The sequence below is a fragment of the Danio aesculapii genome, chromosome 15, assembly GCF_903798145.1.
Source record: "Danio aesculapii chromosome 15, fDanAes4.1, whole genome shotgun sequence".
Classification (NCBI taxonomy): Eukaryota; Metazoa; Chordata; class Actinopteri; order Cypriniformes; family Danionidae; genus Danio; species Danio aesculapii.
In genome coordinates this window covers 40679561-40701778 of record NC_079449.1, presented here as the reverse complement: position 1 = coordinate 40701778, position 22218 = coordinate 40679561, and the positions used below count along the sequence as shown (strand labels likewise).

The 22218-nt window shown below is 37.0% G+C and overlaps 1 protein-coding gene across 1 annotated transcript in view; it reads right to left on the bottom strand.

Annotated features, from left to right (window-relative positions):
• gbe1b (glucan (1,4-alpha-), branching enzyme 1b) overlaps nucleotides 1-22218 on the bottom strand; it is a 239455-nt gene that overhangs the window by 14237 nt on the left and 203000 nt on the right. Inside the window, exon 15 of the mRNA XM_056473198.1 lies at nucleotides 7431-7548. Within this exon, the coding sequence (XP_056329173.1) occupies nucleotides 7431-7548 (118 nt within the window). The remainder of the gene's footprint in view (nucleotides 1-7430; nucleotides 7549-22218) is intronic.

Below are 22218 nucleotides of genomic sequence, written 5' to 3'. Positions count from 1 at the left end.
CTGACGGAGGAGAAACTAACCAGTCTTGTTGGCTCTGCAGAACCTCAAAAGGGCCCATTCTCAGGCATTTGGTAATTAGCGCCTCATGAATATCATTGGAATTCAAACAATCCATTTCGTATGCAAAACTTTAGGAAACAGACGTAAAAGCGCAGGCGACGCTCGCACCAAATTGATGCCGGGGGCAAGAGATTCATGTTGATTCATCACTGCAAAGTGAAATGGTTGGAATTTTCCAGCATCTCCGCGCCTCCACAGTGAAATCTGCCTCGTAGAGGATTGTGCCGAATACGTGGCTTTAAGAGTCAGCCTTCGCAATGGCAAATGTGAGTTTATTGTCACTCCTGGAGACAGAGGTGCTGAGCTGATGGACCCATTAAAGAAAAAGAAGGAGGAAAGTTTACACTTACTTGCGGCAGCTTTGAAGCTGCGGCCCTTAAATAAGTCATAGAGAAAGATTGTGCAGAAAGGGCCCTTCCTGTGGCACCTGCCAACAATCCTAATGATTAATTTCTATCTTATGCAGGTGCGTCAGCTCTGACAAATATCACTGCGAAATCTACAGCAAATAAGGCTGTGTTGTGTGAGTGTGTGTGTGTGTGTGTGCGTCTCGCTTTATTCTCCACCAGTCGTACACTTGTTAAAATAAACTTTGCGTTTGCCATAGAAAGTGGGTGGGAAGTGAAACGGCGGTTTCTGAATTAATAAAGTGCTGCGAAGAAAGAAAAAAGAGAATGTGTAATTTTGGGGCTTTAATTGATGAAGGCTGTCTTAATGCAGCTGGGGCTTCCAGACGAGATAAAAGAGGAGCAGAAAAAGCCAACGCTTCCACGGGGTGAAAGTACAGTCAAAAATATAAGACGTGCTGCAAACGATGGGCTTTTAAAATTGCCTAACAACTCAAACAACTGCTAATCAGATGCTCTGTATCATTTGGATTCAAATGGACTCCAAGGGGCTGCGCTGAAGACATGGTGTTGTTTTAAAAAAAATTCCCTGTCATGCAGATGAATGGAAGTGAAGGACACTTCTGGAAATATAGTTTGGAGAAGATGATGATTTGGTCACAAAGTCTACTTTAAAAGCTGCAGTTCATACAGTGGATGAATTTCTTTCTTTCTTTCTACTAATGATGAGCAAACCATTTGTTACATTACTTATATCAGTCAATGTTAGATATTAAAATCAAACTCTTCATTGTTAGTTTATATATCCACTGAGGTCTACACTACCTGACAAAAGTCTTGTCGTCTATCCAAGTTTTGGAAACAACAAAGAATAACTTGACTTCTAGTTGATCATTTGGTATCAGAAGTGGCTTATATGAAAGGCAAAAGCCTCTAGATTACTTTTATTTTACCAAAATAAAATATGATCATGCCTTTATTTTTAGTTATTTAATTAGGACAATAAGGTCTGATTTTTCTTAGGCAAAGGTCATGTCACTTAACAGAAATAACATACAGTATAGAATATAAAGGCATGGTGCAGTGGAAAAAGAATGAATATTGTGTATGACTCCCATGAGCTTGGAGAACTGCATCCATACATCTCTGCAATGACTCAAAGAACTTATTAATAAAGTCATCTGGAATGGCAAATAAAGCGTTCCTGCAGGACTCTCAGAGTACATCAAGATTCTTTGAATTCATCTTTAATGCCTCCATCTTACCCCAGACATGCTCAATAATGTTCATTTCTGGTGACTGGGCTGGCCAATCCTGCAGCACCTTGACCTTCTTAGCTTTCAGGAACTTTGATGTGGAGGCCATGATTTTTCCTTCACCAAACTTGACTTATTTCTGTGAGAATCTTGGGTCAATGTGGGTTCCAATATGTCTTCTGCAGTATTTGTGATGATTGGGATGCAGTTCAACAGAGAATTCATCAGAAAAAAAAACAAAAAAATGACCTTCTGCCACTTTTCTAAATGATCAACCAGAAGTCAAGTTATTATTTGTTGCTCTCACAACTGGGATCAAAAACAAGACTTTTGTCAGGTAGTGTACAACTGACTGTATCCTCTCTTCATTGGCTCCCTGTTCATTTGAGAATTCAATAAAACATATATTGTATAGTTAATATATTCACTGAGGACTATTACATAATATTAATAGATCCAACTTTTGACTTTAGTAATGCGTTACTAAAAAATCAGAAGTGCTTTAGAAGTAGCTTTAATTGTAAGTACATGTCAACTAAATGCAACTTAAAAACTTTTTATTTGTTAGTTAACTGCATTTAAGTAAGATTGTGTGCTTTTTGGTGGCATTTACACTGCAGATCCTAATGTAATGTTCATGGCATGATTTATGCATGTGATGTATGCAACAGTTTCAAATTCGTTTATATTGGTTACATGGCGGATGTTGCACACTCTCTCTCTTTGTCTGTCTCTCTCATTAACATGCTGAAATATTTGTGCTACATGACAGTATAACATGTTTTTTAGTCCTCGTGTATGAGATTTAAGGTTTGGGACTCTGCTGAAGTCTGTTCCAAAATTTAACCCGTCACAGTTGACGTCATTCGCTACAGGTTTTAATGATGCGACTCGCATTGAGAAGTGAAAATACTATCTTCCTGCTTACACTGCATCTATATTGGATAAATTTCCACATATGAACAATGCCTAGATCTGATTTTAGTAAGTTGGAATCCATGTGATTTTTTTTTCCTGCTTTTTCCCTTCAAACATGGGCCATATCCGATCTGTGCCACATAGGGGGGAAGAAAAAAAATTAAAAATTCGGAATTTAGTCACTTGAACCATGCAGTGTAAATGCAGCCTATGATATTTCTGGTAATTTTTCTATTTAGCTTTAATTCATATTTACTTTTTTTCTATTATTTGTGTAACATTTTACATTTTTAATCTTTCCAATAAATACTTAAACTTTGTTAATGTCAAAACATTTTTTATTACTTTTTCTATTTTTCTCTAATCATTTTAATACCTACTTTAGTCAGCAGCAACACTTAGTTGCTCATGGGGATAAAATGTGTAAAATGTGTATAAACAACTGAATAAATGAATACAGTTGAAGTCAGAATTATTAGCCCCCCTGTTTATTTTTTCCCCAATTTCTGTTTAACGGAGAGATTTTTTCAACACATTTGTAAACATAATAGTTTTAATAACTCATTTCTAATAACTGATTTATTTTATCTTTGCCATGATGACAGTAAATAATATTTGACTAGATATTTTTCAAGACACTTCTATACAGCTTAAAGTGACATTTAAAGGCTTAACTAGGTTAATCAGGTTAAATAGGCAGGTTAGGGTAATTAGGCAAGTTATTGTATAACGATGGTTTGCTCTGTAGACTATTGAAAAAATATATAGCTTAAAGGGGCTAATTTTGACCTTTAAATGGTTCATAAAAAAATTTAAACTGCTTTTATTCTAGCCAAAATAAAACAAATAAGACTTTCTCCAGAAGAAAAAATATTATCAGATATACTGTGAAAATGTCCTTGCTCTGTTAAATATCATTTGGGAAATATAAAATTAATTCTTTTTCAAATATTTTCCAAGTAACATTTAATGGAGCAAAGCAATTTTCACATTATTTCCTATGCTATTTCTTTTTCTGCTGAAGAAAGTCTAAATTATTTTATTTTGGCTGGAATAAAAGCTAATTTAATGTTTTAAAAACTAAATTTGATGTCAGCCTTTTTAAAACCATTACGAAATTGTAATTTATTTTTTTGTTAGGCTACAAAGCAAACCACATGTTATCCAAAAGCATTTAAATATTGCTTTAAACTCAATACTAGTATTTATATTACTAGTATCTAGTAAATATTATGTATACTGTCATAATGGCAAAAACTTAATGATCATAATAATGGTCACTTTATTTTACTGTACAATTCATGCTATTTACAAAGCATTCGCTAAGACTTTTAGCTCAAACTATTTATCAGCTGCTTATTAATATACAGTAGTTAGTAAGGTAGTAGGGTTTAGGTATTGGGTATGGGATTAGAAATGTTAAAGTAAGATCATACTGTACTTTATAAGCGCTAATGAGTTAATATCTTAATAATCGGCAGGTATAAACCAGCATTAAAAGGTGTGAATCGTTACTTAAACTAAAGTGTTACAAAGTTTTCTCCATTAAGAACAATTGGGAAATATTTGAAAATGGCTAATAATTTTTCATTTCAAAAGTACATAACGTTAATTGTAGATTCTGTAATTCAGAGATTTGGGTGGGCATTAAATGGATCAATAAATCTTCCGACTGATGTACTGCTATCAGTTTCGTATAGTCCAGGTTAAACCCATTTCCCAAGGTTAAATCCTTTCTTAAGAGCAAACATCTATTTAGTAAACAGGTAATGCATTTATATTCATTACATTCATAACCAATGAGAAGGTTTATAAGAACAGCCGTTTTTCAATACTCAGTACAGTACATAAAAACAAGCAGATTTCTCTCAGAAGTAAATCTCCTTGACACTGTGAATATCAAAGCACAGGAATGATTAAATCATCACAGTCCACTTTTTGTGAATTATGTATTTAGCTCAGAGTTTCACTCCTATTTTCTGTCAAAGGCCTTGAGATCTCCTCGAGCTCTTCAAGAGTAACTTCTGCAAGTTTAATAGTATGAAAATAATACAGTTCATAAATAATGCAGCTTAAATACATGCGCGTTCCTGTATCACTGCATCTACTACTGTATCAGATCTCACATAAACACTGCTAGTGTGAGGAACCGGAGACTTATGCAGGACAACACCGATGATGTTTTATTGATTTAGTTACAGTAAGACTTGGAGAAGATTATGTTTATATATTTTGTCCTTTTTTGTTTAATTTACTTTCATTATGTCTAAAATATTATGTCATACATTATGTATGTAAGTGAATTGAATAAACTAAATTGGCTGTAGTGTATGAGTGTGAATGCAAAAGTATATGAGTGTTTCCCTGTACTGGGTTGTGGCTGGAAGGGCATCCGCTGCATAAAGCATATGCTGGAGTAGTAGGTGCAGTGGTGACCTCTGCAATAGAGATTAAGCTGAAGGAAAATGAATGAATGAATGAATAAATATTGTACTCATTTTTGTTGTTTGGTAAACGAAGCTAAACAGAGAAATGTTAATTTGACAGCTTGCTGAAATAAAAGAAATGTTTTTATTTTAGCTTTCTTTAAATGAAATGTAATTCATTTGACGTTAGGGTTATGAAACAAAACTATTTTTCTCATCAGAAAAAAAAAGAAAAGAAAAAAAGTTTCTTTCCATGAGCCTGTTTTGTGTTAAATATCGTTTTGTAATGAATCAAATATATTATAGCCTTAGAGGGTCTGTTTTTTTATTTATTTATTTTAAATACCATTGGATTTAGAGGCATGGCTAATTTGTTTTTGTTTTTTATTAATGGAAAAAAAAATGTACTTGAGCATAGTAAAAGGTTTGTATACCTTTTGTATACCTGTTATTTGTATTTTAAACATAGTGTGTGTGTGTGTGTGTGTGTGTGTGTGTAACATTTTTTCGTGACTTTTTTTAGACTTTAAATAGGAAAGTACTGACAACCTACTAATTGCACACTGCAAACTTTCCTCTGCAAAAACATCAAGAGGTATAAAAATCAGTACTTTCAAGCAGTACTTTGACAACCTTGTGTTAAGCAGAAAAAAAAATATGATTTACAGTTTTTAATAATTACAAAGAAGCTGTCATAAATCAAATGGTCTCACTGAGTCTTTACTTGAAAAACTGCCACACACACCAGGTGTTTCACTGTACAACCCTGTGTATGTGTACACTATACTCTATACTATGCTATATATACATACAGTGGGAGAAATAACTGTTTCACCACTTTTCTCAGAATATATGTATATATTTTATATATTAGTACGGTTAGCACATTGCTTGCATGTTTCTATAACTGTTCTTGCTAACATACCGTAAATGAACATGTTGCTGGCTGTAAGTTTTCTAACATGACTAAGTAGAATTATTAGCAATTTAGACATGTTTTTACTTCTTTAAATTTTTTTTTTTAAATATCATTTGATGCGCCTTGGTCCATTTTTTCATGCTTGTCCAGCACTGCCTGACAAGGGGATTTACATTTAGAGGGAACGATTAAAACCTATGACTTTATGCTTTACTATGTCACGTCTGTGTGGATAAGTCGATCTCTCAACATTCTTTTTGAAGGATGTAAAAACCTACCATGTAAAAAAAAAACGTGCCGATCTTAGTTTAGTTTGGTACACGGAAAGAGGCGAGGGGCTGTAGTAGTGATAAGTGAAAGTACCTGTCCCCATTGTGTCCGGAACCGGACCTTGTTGAGTATAGTACAGAGAGTGGACCAAAGCACATCAAACAATCAGTAATTAAAAGAAAAATAGAATAAATGTATTTTTATATACTAAACACAACTTTGATGTTTGTATTTGCACCAGCTCTAAACCCACAACTTCAAGCAATGTGTTAAATTAGGCTGTCTAGTCTCTGTGGTCAGTTCATTATTTCCACTGTATCTGTTCAGCTGAGGGAACGGAACCAACTCCGTGACGTCAGAGACAGCAATATTCAAAGATGGCGGCGCCTTTGCGCTAAAAGTTATAGTAACATGTCCTTTTCATCAAAATGGTTACATTCGTTGAGTTTGTCATATATATTTTCATTAAAGTGGAAATCAATTTACAAAATAAACTTGTCTGACTGCTTTATTCCACATTAAAGGGTCCATGAATTCCTATGTCAATTCAATATAATTTTGATTATATAATTACGCTACATATATCATTTTGAGTTCGCTGAATTTTTTTTAATCCTGTTAGTCCTATAAGTTTCTCTTAAGTCATTCATATTAATCAAAGAACTGAAAAAAAAAGGAAACTGTATGGCTAATTCTTCTCAGTAAATCCCCCAGTGGCATTGGATCAGTATTCATTCATTATTTGTAATAATCAAGTAGTGAAAATTAAATGATTTTTATAGTTATTTAAGCAGGATTGTTTTACATTTAATTCCTGGATGTTTACTTGGATTCCTGATATTATACTGCTGTTAGAGACCTGAACGCCACTCTCTCTTTCATTTGCATCTTTGTTCTACTAATTTGATCTAGCGCTTGTAATGCCTTTCTTTAATCTGTATTTGATTACTCGACGTTTACTTGAGTAATTAAATAAGAATTTGTTTACTCGTTTTTAATCACTTGGGCAATGAGAAACGCTTGTTTTAATTGAATCTGTTCACATTTGTAATTATATAATTAAGAGGTGGGTTTAGGAACATTAGTTTTGAAATTCTACCGGTGCTGTGCACTTGTTTTTGCATTTTGCTTCGTTTCTCTAAACACATTTTGACATTCCACAATCAGAAAAGACTAGAAAAGGGCTAGAAATAGTGTCTGATTTAAGATATAATAATAGCTATTGTGTGCATACCATCATAGAGTTTGGCCGATTGTTAAGTCCCATTGCCTCAGTGAAGAATTCAGTGTTGTGATCCAGCCTGCCATGGCCTCCATACTGGATCTCATCCGAGTCCAGCTTGATCTTATATCTGGAGAAAGGTAGTTAAGGAAATAGAAGATACAAATAGAATATACAGAACATAACAAGTAACAAATTAGGATGACACAGAAAGAATTTAATATATTAACAAGTTTTCATCTCACTGTTAGCAAAGAATTAACATGTTGCTAACATATAATGTGCTTTATAGCATATGGCTAACATTTTAGCTTATTTAGCACATTTCCAACTTGTTTAAAACTATGCTAGAATTATTTAACATGTTAACATCAACAGAAACAAATTCTAACCTTTAAACACATCGTGAGCAAATAATTAACATGTTTCTAACATGTGCTTTATAGCATATAGCTAACATTTTAGACTATTTAGGCTACATTTCTGACACGTTTTAAACTATGCTTGAATGATTTATCATGTTAACATTATCAGAAACAAGTTATATTTCTAAGTTATGTATCTACCTTTTAGCACACTGTTGGCAAGAATAAATGTGTTTTCAACATTTAGCCCGATTAATACATTTCTAACATGCTTCCAACACCATGCTAGCATAAATTATCATGTTGTTTACATTTTAACAATGCTACAATGTGTCTAACATAATAAAAAAAATTAATTAATTAATTAAAAAAATAAATAAATCACTGTATTAACATGGTGCTAGCTTGTTTCTAATGTTCTACCACATGGCTAACCACGTTGCAACATGTTTAATATGTTAAAATTAACATTTAACAACACAACAGACAATTTCACCTGTTTGGTAGCATGTTAACAGGATTTTAGAATTTAGTATTTAGATTTTAACATACCAAGTTGATGGCAACCAAGAATTAATATTCAACTAACATGTTTCAGTTTTAGCAATGTTCCTATTTTGTTTTAGCATAAAATGTTGCTATTGTATTAATTATTATAATTTTAACCCGTTTAAAATGCTGCTAGTATATTACCTACACCTGTACATATCACTTGGGATTAGGGTGAGGTTTAGTGTAGATGATGTTATTATCATTACCCTTTTAGAGAACAGGTAAAACACTTATCCAAAGTGACTTACCATTGAGAATAAATTAAGCACTTTTCAGAGAACAGCAGTATACAAATGCTCTTACAAGTCTAACCTTAATTTTTTTTCAGTGTGTTTCTTTTTTTTTTTAAGAGAGGAAAAGAGTGTGTCCTACATGTGGTTTGTCAAGCCCACTTACCTGTGTGAAGCACACTAAAAAGAATTGCACTATATTTCAAGAATCATGAGTTGTTGATAAGAAGTTTTTTGGTGCATACGTAGAGGAGAGAGTCAATGTAATGAACCACTGCAACTGTCAAATTGATATTTTTTAGGGGGAAAATTCTATATGGTATTTAACATTACTCACTGGACATTTTCCTTTAAAATTGCAGCAAAACTGTATAGAGACAACATATCTTTTTTGCAAATTTTTTTATCCCGTGTTGGATGAAAGGGTGGGCGAAATATGCTCTTTTCTTTCATTATATGAGTTTGAGAGACAAAATATCAACTGAGCAATCAAATGAACGCATAAATGACCTAAATAGTCCTCTTTCTAGCACAAACCCACAGTGTGCAATGTAGTTTAGTAGCTTTATCAGTACTACGGTCTTTCTCTTTCATAGCCTGTAAAAAATTCTGGGTTCCACACAATTCCAACACAAATCACAATTAAGACTACGCATCTTAGAGATGTTGCCAAAGTTCCTCTGGATTTAGCTTGTCTCTGTACTGTTTTTTTCATGTCATTCTACCTAATTTTGGTGAAAATACTAGTGGCCTAAGACTTTTACACAGTACTGTAAATTGTGCAACACAAAGGGCACCTATTTTATCTCTTTTATAAGATGTCTCCAGAATGTGTCTGTAATGCTTCAGCTCAAAATACCCATCAGATCATTTATTATAGCCTCCAGAATCTGCCCATTTTGGTGTCTGAGTACATTGTAGCTGTTTTTGTAGCCTGTGGCTTTAAATGCAAATGAGCTGCTTCTCCCGGCCCACCGTTCCCACGTGCGTGTCTGCTTCTCATCATAGATAAACAGCACACTGACAGAGACAGACTCGCGTGAAGCTGAAATACAGATCATTAGTCAAAAATACCAAGTAAGTTTATTTCATGTATCTGTGGTGGAGTTTATTCAAGCCTTTCTGATATGCTGAGTCTCACACAAATGCTGTTTGCTGTACACACGCACACAAACATCCACATATTATCGTTTACTGACACCATGCGGCCGTAATTAAAGCGGTTAAGAATTAAATAGTGATTTTACTGTCCTTATTACAAACATGCACCGTTTTAAAAATGTTTAAAAACCACATTCCTACATCACATTGTTGTGGGTATTTTAACGTCAGGAAATGTTTAAAAAGAGACTTGCTGGGTTTATAACAATATAACTGTGGACACACTATACATACAGACACTTCTGTCCAAACAGCTTACAAAAGTTGATGTTTATCATGCTCTTTAATTTGCAACGTTATATTAAAAAATCACACCAAAAAAAAGACTAAAAATAAATAGACAAATCTACATATAGATCCTTCCCTCAAAGAAACCAGGAATATTCCAAAAAGTAATAAAAATAAACAAGTTAAAGCACCAAATGTGAATGTGCCTATGTGCTATAAAAGCAGGTGTAAAGGGGGTCACAGAAGTGAACTTGTTGTCCACTTTCTAGAAGTCGGTCTCCTCGTCAGAATGCAGACCTGCACTGCAAGTCAACAGCACTGATTGCTTTGAGCTCCTCCGAGACAATGACACACATTTGTCCCATATAAACACGCTCACCCAAACCGACGAGGCTCCACATCAACAATTCCAGGCAGAATTATTTATCCATTTCAAAATATTAATAATGTATTCCATCAAAAACTGTTTCAAACAACACCAAACGTGCACGCATACAATTCCACTCTGTCTGTGCTACACTGACTAAATTAAATATTAAAAAAAGTAATTGCCTAGACTCATGACCGGAATATGAAATATCTTTGACAGAGAGCATAAAAGAATAATGAAGACACGTTTTGGGGGAAAACTGGAAATCTATTTCATGCTTTTGTGTTTTAAGTTTTAGGTAATGCAGCCAAAAAAAAAAAAGCATACTGACGATTTGAAAAATTAAGTTTAGGTGCTAAACTTGCTGAACATCTGAATTACCACATACTGTATATTCCCATAGGTTGTTTTTCATGATTTAGTTTTATTATATGTATTAACGCTAGCAAATGCTTTAGCTAGAGTTAAACTCGATCTGTGCAATTATCTAAAGACAACATGAAACAATTGTAACCCCCATGAAATATCATAAGTTTTAAGGAAAACATTAATTAGTAGAAAATCATGTAGGGTTTATACTGGTTTATGTTCATTTGCAGACACTACATGGCTACACTATTGCCAAAGAAAAGTGAAAGTTATTGCAGTTTGAAAAATGATTACAACATTTTTTTGCCCATGAATAATGTGCACTGGCTCAAGTCGAGCACAATAAGATCAGTATCATTTATTAAAATAAATAGCAAATTATAAAGTGGCAACAAGAGCCAAAAAAGATGTTAAGTAATGGAAGCAAGGACAAACAAATGAGCAAATAACAGTAAACTATATCCATACACTCACTGGCCACTTTATTAGGTACACCTTACTAGTACCCGGTTGGACCACCTTTTGACTTCGGAATTAATTGTCTTAATCCTTCGTGGCATAGATTCAATACGGTACTGGAAATATTCCTCAGAGATTTTGACATGATAGCATCATGCAGTTGCTGCAGATTCCCATTCCACCACATCCCAAAGGTGCTCTATTGGTTTGAGTTCTGGTGATTGTGGAGGCCATTTGAGTACAGTGAACTCATTGTCATGTTCAAGAAACCAGTCTGAGATGATTCACGCTTTATTACATGGCACATTATCCTGCTGGATGTAACCTTCAGAAGATGGGTACACTGTGGTCATAAAGGGATGGACATGGTCAGCAACAATACTCAGGTAGGCTGTGGCGTTAACAAGATGCTCAATTGGTACTAATGGGCCCATAGTGTGCGAGGAAAATATTCCCCACACCATTACACCACCAGCAGCAGCCTGAACCGTTGAAACAAGGCAGAATGGATTCATACTTTCATGTTGTTGACACCAAATTCTGACCCTACCATCGGGCAACGTTTCTCCAATATTCTATTGTCCTTTGCTACTTGTAGTCCTGATCTTAGCTGACAGGAATGCCACCCGGTGTGGTCTTCTGCCGCTGTAGCCCATCTACCTCAAGGTTGGACATGTTGTGCATTCAGAGATGCTCTTCTGCATACCTCGGCTGTAACGAGTGGTTATTTGAGTTACTGTTGCCTTTCTATCAGCTTGAACCAGTCTGGCCATTCTCCTCTGACCTCTGGTATCAACAAGGCATTTGTGCCCACAGAACTGCCGCTCACTGGATATTTTCTCTTTTTTGGACCATTCTCTGTAAATCCTAGAGATGGTTGTGCATGAAAATCCCAGTAGATAAGCAGTTTCTGAAACACTCAGACCAGCTCGTCTGGCACCAACAACCATGCCACATTCAAAGCCACTTAAATCACCTTTCTTCCCCATTCTGATGCTCGGTCTGAACTGCAGCAGATCATCTTGACCATGTCTACATGCCTCAAATGCATTGAGTTGCTAATTTGCGCTAACGAGCAGTTGGACCAGTGCACCTAATAAAGTGGCCGGTGAGTGTATAATAAGTACTGGGTTGCAGCTGGAAGGGCATCCGCTGCATAAAACATATGCTGGATAAGTTGGCGGTTCATTCCGCTGTGGTGACCCACTGATAAATAAAGGGACCACGCCGAATGAATGAATGAATGAATGAATGAATGAATAATAGTTTGGTCAATATTTTGAGATTTGCACTTTTGTTACACTAACATGTTTTTTAAGCTCTGACAAAGTTTTACCATCAATAATGATTATTAGTTATTGAAGTACGCTTAAGAAAATGCTTATGAATGTCATGTTATTTAGAGTGTTGATCACTATTTTTATTATTTTTTTGTGATTTTTGGTAAACTTTACTAGTATTTCTTTAAACTGTGTTCCACAAAAAAAGCTCCTGAATCAAAACCAGCTGAAACCCACTGTTAAATGTGCCACCATATGGAGTATATACTGTACATCAACAGGAACTAAATTTAAAAAAAGTGTTTTGTCAAGTGACGTGCAAAACAACAAATGTAACAGCTCAGTTTACACAGTTTTCACCTTTGACGTGAAAGTAAACAACAATATTCCTGTGGCACAAGGAAAGAAAAAAAGACAGCAGAGCCCGAGTCCCCAGTCTCTCCACTCTTTCTCTCTGTTTACCTCTCAGGGGTTTAAACAGTTGTGAGATGTAACAAACATGCAGACAGGCGTCTAATTGGCTGCTTGAATAATCACCTCCTTTCCCCATGGGCTCGCGGTGGGTCTTGGTGTTATCCTCAAACGCTCTCTTACTCTCGCCCTGAGCTCGAGCACACTTGGCTTTTACTGCCAGCTTGCCGGCTTTGATAGCGATGATTAAAAAGAAGTGTTGCTTGGCGTATTGTTGCCCCCCCTCACTCCTTCATACTCCTATTTGCATTGAATTCTCTCACCGATAGAACAAACGTCCTTTGTTATGGATATTTCAGAGATGTTATTGGGAAGAGGGTGAGAAAAGCTTTTTTTTTTCCTGTCAGAGAATTAATGGGGGCTTCATGCAAGTTGCTTACTGTCAGTATTTATATAAAAAGTAAAGCATGCAAAGTAAAAAGTTCTCCTGAAGTGCAGGTAATGCCTTAGATTTGTGTTAAGCAAAGTCCATTGTGCTAATTTGCATGCTAAATTACATAACTACCTTCTGTATCAAGTACAAGCTAAATGCTAATTAGCAACAAATGCTAGCTACACAAAGCAGAAAACATGCCTCTCCGAGCTCCTAATAACTTACAAATACAAATTTCAAAATGTTCCAGCTGAAATGAACACTGGATAAAACGTTTTCCATTTCTTTTGTATAAATGCCAATATGGACCCAAACAAGCAGTGTAATAAAACTAAATATACGCTTACTAAGCTGAGATTGATTTGCATCATTGCTAATAACGTTAAATTTAAAGGTTATGCTGTTTTTATAAGATTAAATATAATTTTCAGGTGTCTAAAAAATGTGTCTGTATATTTGCCCCATCATACACTACTCACAATAAGTTAGGGATATGATGTAGATGAAAAGCCTTTATCACATATCCTTTTACATGTAGCGAAATTGGATCCCTCCGATCATGAAACACATTTCAGGGGAAAACAGATCAGACGAGAGGTAGCTTTTAGAAAGAGGAAATAAGATAAATTAGGAAAGAGGGAGGCGAAAAAAAGCCCCTCTCAGACTGCCATTGAAGTAGGGCAGTGTGAGATCAGGGGAAAAAAAGCCCCAGCACAAGCACATAAACACATAGACATAACATCGCAACAGGGGATGGGAACAGGGGATGTGGATATAGTCCGATTAAGGCAGCAGCCATTTGGTTCTGCAGCCAGGGGGCACTGGTCACAGACCCTCCAACCCACACCGCTAGGTGAAAGCACATGAAGGCATGGGATGTGGGCAGTAATTGTCTATCTGTAGCTGTGTATGTGTGTGTGTGTGTAAGCCTGTAGAGTCTCACAGGTGTCATTGGAACAGGGAGCAGGAAGTTCAAGCATCTCCTTATCTTTCTCTCCAAGGGAAGTTGTTTGTCTCCAGCCAAGGCCGTCTGGCAGGAGAGCCACAGTGAAGCCAAAAGAGAAGAAAATTTTTTTCAATTTGGATCAATACCTGCCAATTTCACAGATATCTAATGTCCATCACTGGTCTCCAGGTCTGACCAAATCACGTTGCAACGTCGCTAGTTTCTACCAATGTTTTCCAATTTTCGGTCCAAGGCCACAGTCTGAGTTCCAACAACCCTGCTCACCACCGTTTCAATCCAGCCGGCCAGCTTGGTGGGGTTTTGAGCCGCACTGACTGCTTTTATCAATCGTCGATACCCCAGTGTCTCGCCTAAGCCCGTCAGCAGAACCTGTTATCAAAGTTCCGAATAGATGGATATCTTCAATATCCTCAAAGGACAGAGTGGCCAGGCACATGACGCTGTGAACATCTCCGCAGGACAGTTAGGTTCCCCCAAACCCAAACTTGTCTAAATATTGTGTCAATTGTTTTCAGAGACCAGTTGATCAAATCCTTAATTCCTTATCTGTTTGTTTGAAGAGCAGGGCAAGGAGAGCCTAAGAGACAGAAAAAGACGAGACAAGAGGAGCCAGCCAAGAGAGATATGGGAGGGAGAGGAAAAAGTCTTATCATGAAAGATATTGTTATTTACATGAGTGCTTTTCCTAATTGCTCAAAATTTTAATGAAATAAGTAAAAGTTTCCTTTGATATTACTAATAATGAATGAAAAGGAATACTATTTTTATTAGTTTAACATTCATTACCCTCAAAATTTAGACAATAACAAGGATAGCCCCAAATAACAAAAAATACAATGTCAGTAGTGAGTGTTTCCACCATTTGACGTCTCCTGCTCCTCACTGGCCTCATGATGTTGTTAGGAGGCAATGCATTCCACTCTTCCACAAGTGCTACTGCAGTTTTGCCAGGTCACATGGGGGTGGGGTACGATCATCCAGTCTCTGCTTAAACTGGTCCCAGACGTGCTCTATGGGCTTCAGGTCAGGGGACATTGATGGCCATACCATATGAGGCACTCCAACTTCCTGATGTCGAGCTGTGGTCGATTGTGCCACTATGTGGAGCAGCATTATCATCCATAAACAGAAAGTTGGGGGTGTGCTGGCAGAATTGGGGGATGATGATGGGTTCTATGATGTCTCTGAGGTAAGAATGTGCAGAGATGGAGTCATCTACAATAACCAAATCTTCATCAGTTCATCAGACTGATGACGCCTGCCTGTTGCACCACCTCCACCAAAGCAAACCCTGGGGACTATGTTGACCTCAGCATATCGCTCACCTCGCCTTCTCCAGAAAAGCTGACGGCCATCATTTCTGTGCAAGGTGACCCGTCACTCATCAGTAAACAGGCCAGTAGACCACAGGACAAACGGTTTTGTGCACACTGCAAAGATTCACGGCGGTGTCTTGGTGACTGTGGAGTCACCTGCAACGGTCGTCTGGCATTTAAGCCAAAGCCATGGAGTAATTGCGAATGGTTTGTCTGGAAACCCTAATACCCATCACATCTTGTAAACGGGCCTGCAACTGTGTAGTAGTTGCATAATGATGTCTGAGAGCATATGTGTTTAGGTACTGGTCATTGCTGTGGTCTGTCACTTGTGGGGCTCCACTCTTGGGTCTGTCATGAACTCTCCAAGTATTTCTGTGTCTTGATGCAAGTCTGCTGATGACACTGTGAGACACATCAAGTTCACAAGCAACATCTGACTGACTATCTGCCACCAACCTGAAGGTGCACCTTGGCCAGTTTTTGTTCTCGTGCTCTGTTTCGTTGCTGAATTACCAATAAGAGTTTTCTCTTCAGTTACGGCCGATGCCAGAAATAATCTAAATATTTAAATATATTTAATCTATTTAAAATGTATTTTCAAGAAAATTCAAGGTCTACAATTGAGGCATTTGAGGGTTAGGTTTAGGGTTAGGGTTGGGTTAGTTTAGGGTGAGGTGTGGAGGTTTGTAAGTTGCTAGGCAACCATCAACAGTTTTTAAGAAGCTGACAAAACATTGCTCTGGTATCACTCTGATACAAGTTTTATTCATTGAGAAAATTACAAGGCACTGCAATGTTTGCGTGTTTGCATGTTTGTCTGAGGTAATTAATCTATCGAAATGTGTATATTCCACACAAAGTATGAAGCTGAATGGTCAGTTCTTGTCACGTGACTCTCAGCATTCATTCAACTACGTGCATCTGGAAGGTGCAAGCGCATATCGCCGCTTGTGCTTATGAGTCACACACCGCCATTGGAACTAACGAACTTGTGCGAACTCTAGAAAAGACGTGATATGCGAACGGCCGTCTCCAGCAGTTGATCTTCTTGCACAGACAAGCTGGATTTACCTGATTTGTTGGAAACAAATTCCTTGGAAGTTCACGGGTCTTTCACTGGGCCTTTTACCATTTGCAAAGACATTTTCCAAAGATGTCTGTTTCTTTTTCAGTTTGATGCTTATGGCTTAAATTTGGGTGCTCAAGTGACCAAGATGTAAGCGAGAGAATATGGACATTTTTCAAAATAAAAGATTTTTCAAAATAAGACTTAGATAATAAATAAATCGGAAATAATTAATGATTTCTTGTGCTGCCTGGTACCAATTGATTCACAGACTGGCACCGGTCCACAGCCTGGTAGCTCAGGACCACTGTGTTAAAGTATCAGAAAGCTGAAAAGCTGTGTTTTCTACAGGTGGTTTGTCAAGCCCACTCACCTGTGTGAAGCACACTCAGAATTAATGTTTTGAGGTTTTCCTTTGGTGTGGTGGGGAGGAAAGGAGGTTTTGGGAGCTGGGATTGTTGATATTTCAGAGGGGGTAACTTTATTGGAGTTGAGGTCCTGTAGATTAACACAGGCTGATAAATACCCAGCCAATGACATATATACCATTCCAGTATATATGGACTCAGTACTTTTTAATGATATGCAAAACTTCAAACTTCAAAAGAAGCATACTGTCTATATTCATATCTCTGTATGGTTTCAATAGAGTAAATGTATTTTGTTTACATTTAAAGTCATTGTGTAAAAATACAGTGTTTGCTAGGGCACATTATTATTCTTTAGGTGAACAATTCATCTGTGTAAGTTTATCAACTGAAAAAACTATGCTCATTTCAGTAATCTTCATAAAAGCCTGACCATTTGCCTTCATGTTTGAAGTGGCGGTATTTCTGTGTTAACGTCTGTTTGACAGCTTCAGCCACAATATTCTTAACCACAGTTCTCTTACCTTTAGCTGCTACTAGGCAATTATGGGCAAAAAGAAAACTCTGCCTTTACTCAATATACAATTTCCATTGGAAGTACATGAATAAAATAAAAGTCTCAGCAACGTCCGGTTCACTCTGCCTTTAAAACGCAGTCTTTCTCAGATTCTCAACTCAAAGCTTGATCATTCACATGTAATCTAGCAGGCTAATTTCATTCAAAGGTCCTTTCAAATGACTTGCCAATGTTCTACAATTCATTGAACGCAACAGAGAGCAACACCCAATTGGACGCCATTCAAGCACTGTAATGTGACACCTGAACTACAACTCTGACCTTGTTTACTGCTGACCTTGAGAAAAACAGCCACTGATTAGCAGACAATTTGCTTGATGTACTATTATCATTAGTACAAAAACTGACAGATGGAAGGCATCAAAGTCATACTGTGACAATCACCCTGCTGAAACAAACTGCTTAGTTTAACCCCTGTGGTTCTGTGTGCCTCACTCTGAACAAGATTTGAAATTGTGCAAACAAGCACACAAAAGACTGCAGTCTCTAAAATCAGTCATTAGTAGGACTCTTGAGGCCAAAGGAGTGAGGATAACTTACACAGCTCTTGCAAGTACACTCACCCAGTAAACTTCACTAGCACTTAAGTCAAAATAACCTTGACACTTCTACTCATACTGCTTCAAACAGGATTTAAACCACCATTTTTGCCCATATCCTGAACTGGTTTAATGTCTCTAGTGGACCTTTATAGTCCAAGGAAGTGAGGTTTACATGAACAGTTCTTATTAGCTGGTCTCCATTGCACTAAAATAGCGCAGCCTCTTAAATGGTTAGTTCAGACAAAAAATAAAAATTCTGTTATTATTTACACGCCTTCATGACATACCAATTCCCAGAGATTTTTTTTTATCTTCGGAACACAAAAATATATTTTAGATGAAATCAGAGTTCTCTCTTCCTCCATAGATAGCAAGGGTTCAGAGATGTTTACAGTCCAAAAAAAGACACCAAAAACATTTTCAAAATATTCCATGTGACTTTAGTTTGGATGAGTTCAAAAACCTGTCACCATTATTTGTCTAAACTTTCCAAAACACCTGACAAGGACAAACCCTTCTGTTTTGCATGTTGAGCACCCATATTCATGCACATTATTAAATGCTGTACACTATGAAAGGATTGTCATTTGAAAGTATAGTTTAAAATTTAAGGTGCATTAGTGAAACTGCAGTAAAACTGAGTAAGCTAAAAATACCAACTGCCTAATGTCAATAGTAAACCAGCAATGAAGCAGAATTCATGCAAAAGCCGGGTTCCCTTAAGGCAAGTACTTTCACTCAGTGGCCATCTTTGAAATGCCTCTTGGGTGTGCCAACTCCTATCTCTTTGAATGGGGAAACATCAAACTCACCAAAACTGTTGGCCAAACTAAATATTAAATTTCATATTCGGAAGACCCAGTGAAATTGTACAACAGTCTCGTAAATTTTGTTTCTAAATGTAAGAATCATTACATAAATTACAAAATTTTTTAGGTTGTCCAAGCAAATGCACATACGTACTTTAAGGGAACGAGATCATGACACCAACCTCCATTATGGCTGTTTCCGAAGGACATTATACTATCAATCACACGTTAAATACCAAAATAATCAAAAGCCTATGTGTTACACAATATTATTATCTGCATCCTATAGCACTGGTCATAATCCAGATGGCAAATCTCCTCCGAAAATGACAATGACCACTTTGTTTTACAAGCCCATCTCCTGGAGAACTGTCCATCTTTAGGCATTGATGATTGGCTCCTTTACCTGAAGTTAGGGCTTCCTTCGATACAGTGTTACACTTTCCCCCATTCAAACTATACAAGTGACATGTCTAGCATATTCTATGGTCTTTGGGGCAAGTCGCTTTCAAACCAAGCAGCTTTGGTTAGAAGAGCAAATTCTCAAATGTGTTGAAAATCTGATTGGGGAACTTTCTCACCCCTCACACTAAACTCTCAGATTGCCCAATATTAAAATGTCTGAACAAGGGCAAATGCAACTATACCTTTAGCCTAGCCATTTTCTATAAGGGTTTTGGCTACATATACATTAGAAACTGTATCGCCTTTTTGGAAACCGATAATGTTATCATCGATGCCAACATTTGATGTTGCGGCTCAAGAGGGAGAACACTAAAAGTGAAATGTAAGCAAGAAGTGCTGTGCTGCAAAATATCACTTCTTTCCCTGTGGATTCACAGACTCCACGTCTTTTTAAAACCTTAAAAAGACATCTATGGGGAGAAGCAGAGAGAGAAAGAGCGTGCTTAAGGCACAGGGATTCCTTTATAAAGAGGAAGCCTACACATTGATCAATAGCACCCATTCCCATTAGACAAGCATGAATGTCACCCAAGACCAAAGCATACGTGACAGGCAGCACAAGAAAACAGCATGCTGCAAGAATACTAAAAGTATGTGCGCAGAAGAGCGCGAATGCACAACACCCAGAACGGCTAATTCAATGTTCCCTGGCAAGCGCGCCAGTGTAACAGCAGTGGCTCTCCAGCTGAAATTGGCAGTTGGAGGCTTTTAGCAATTATGTTTTTGTTAGCGCTTACAGATGCTTGTCTCTGAGGCCAGGCAGCGCTGGCGGTGAAGCACTGTAATCAGCCAAGTCTTGCTGAACAAAGAGGAGGGCCTGAGATCAAAGTCAATTTGCTCACAGGAGGAAAAATAGCGGACGAGAGGGTGACGGGTCTGAGGACGGCCGGACGCACAGGCGCTGATGACCTGAAGAAAATGTGTGCATGATCATGATTGCGAAGAGGGTCGTGATGTTGTGGCTCTCTGCAGCAGTAATGGCAGCCTGTCCTCTGAGGGGCAAACAGGTCTCGGCACTGGGAAGGCGATTTAAAGACCAAATTTCAAAATGAAGCCTTTACGCTGTGTATCATCATCTCCGGAGCATATTGTATCCTTCTTTCGGTAGCGATTTTTTGTGAAAAATTACTGGCATGTATGATATGTAGCCCAAATGGGGTCCAAAAAAGGTGCTTTACACACATACGGTTGTGATTGTCAAGAGGTTTTGAGAGCGGTTTTGCAACCAGTTTCTAAAAGCATAGGACTGTGGAATTTCACTACATAACATCAAATAATAAACACTACACATGAATTAAACTAAATGAATGACATAAAAAAAGTCAAGGGTAATGATCTAACAATGAAAATTTATTTGTTTTTATATGCGTATGATGTCTAACAGGATTATAAAGGTGCAAAACAATTTAATTGGGGGGGGGGGGGGGGGGGGAACAATTGCAAAAATAAGGACTTTCATACATTTTACTATTAATTACAGAAGACTTCATTTAAAATATCTAAATTTAGCTAAAATACTACTTAATAGGTATTTGGAATCTTTTAATTTGCCACTATCCTCCAAACCACTAGGTTTGTTTATTATAGACACAAAAATGCAAGTCAAATATTACTGTAAGGCCCTATCTCAATTCTAATTCTGTAACCCTACTCCTTCCCCTTGGCCCTGGAAAGAGAGTGTGAAGGGGAAGGGCTCCAAAATTTAGAAATGGGATACCACTATAACACCTGTACATGTCATCATAAGTCGTTGTGATTTTTTACTACATACGAGATCGACGATCGCGACTGCTGTAGTTAATCCAGTTGCCTTATTTTTGGTTTTTATCTTCAGGAAATCACTGAAGGTATATATAATGTTATTATAATGATATAATGTGGCAATAAGTTCCTAACTATACTGTGCATTTACATGATGGCCATATTCATCTATGTAAATACACGAAAACAACAAGAGTTATTATTATGGATAGTATATAGCGATATTTAGCGTTTTTGATTTTAGCGGTTTTTAATTATTATTATTATTTTTTAAGCATGACGGTGAAACACGAGCGTGGTTATGAGTGTATTAAAGCATATGCTTGTTTGTTGTTAAATTTTAATAATGACTAAAAATACTAATTTGTGTATCTCCTGACTTGTCTCCTGACAGGTGTATTCTGTTTTCTGTTGTAGCTGGTTCTGGGAAATTTTCTAACCCCTTGGTTTCGAGTGTGGTCCTGAAAAATCTCAGTTCCAAGGGCTATCTAGCCCCTCCCCTTAGCCCTATGCCTTCAAGCTAAAGAGAATTGGGACACCCCTACCCCTTTACATGAATGCACAATTTAAGGGGTAGGGGTAAGGGGAAGGGCTAAGGAGTATAATTAGGATAAGGCCTAAGATTCCATTAGTTCATTTGTCTACTAACATGAACCAACTATGAACACTGTTAGTACAGCTTTTTTTAATCATAGTGAAAGATTTATTAATGTATTATGAAAAAAAAAGAAAAATGTGCTTGTTGACATTAGTTAATGCACTGCGAGTATAGGCTGATTTATATTTCTGCGTCACGCGCTCGCATATGGTCTGGTGCCAGTGTTGCCATCTATTTTCAATGAAAAGGTGCTAAGCTCTACCCGAAATTGCTAAATGTCGCTAGATTACATCACATGTAAATTTGCATATAACTGACATCATCACATTATACCGTTTCTGTTTGTTTAACAGCCTATGATTAATAAAGGGGTATTTATATTTGCACTACGCTTTTTATATGCATGTCAATTTAACTAAATTTATAGCTGTTTGGATACATTATATAAATATAGATGTGTAGTTAATTAG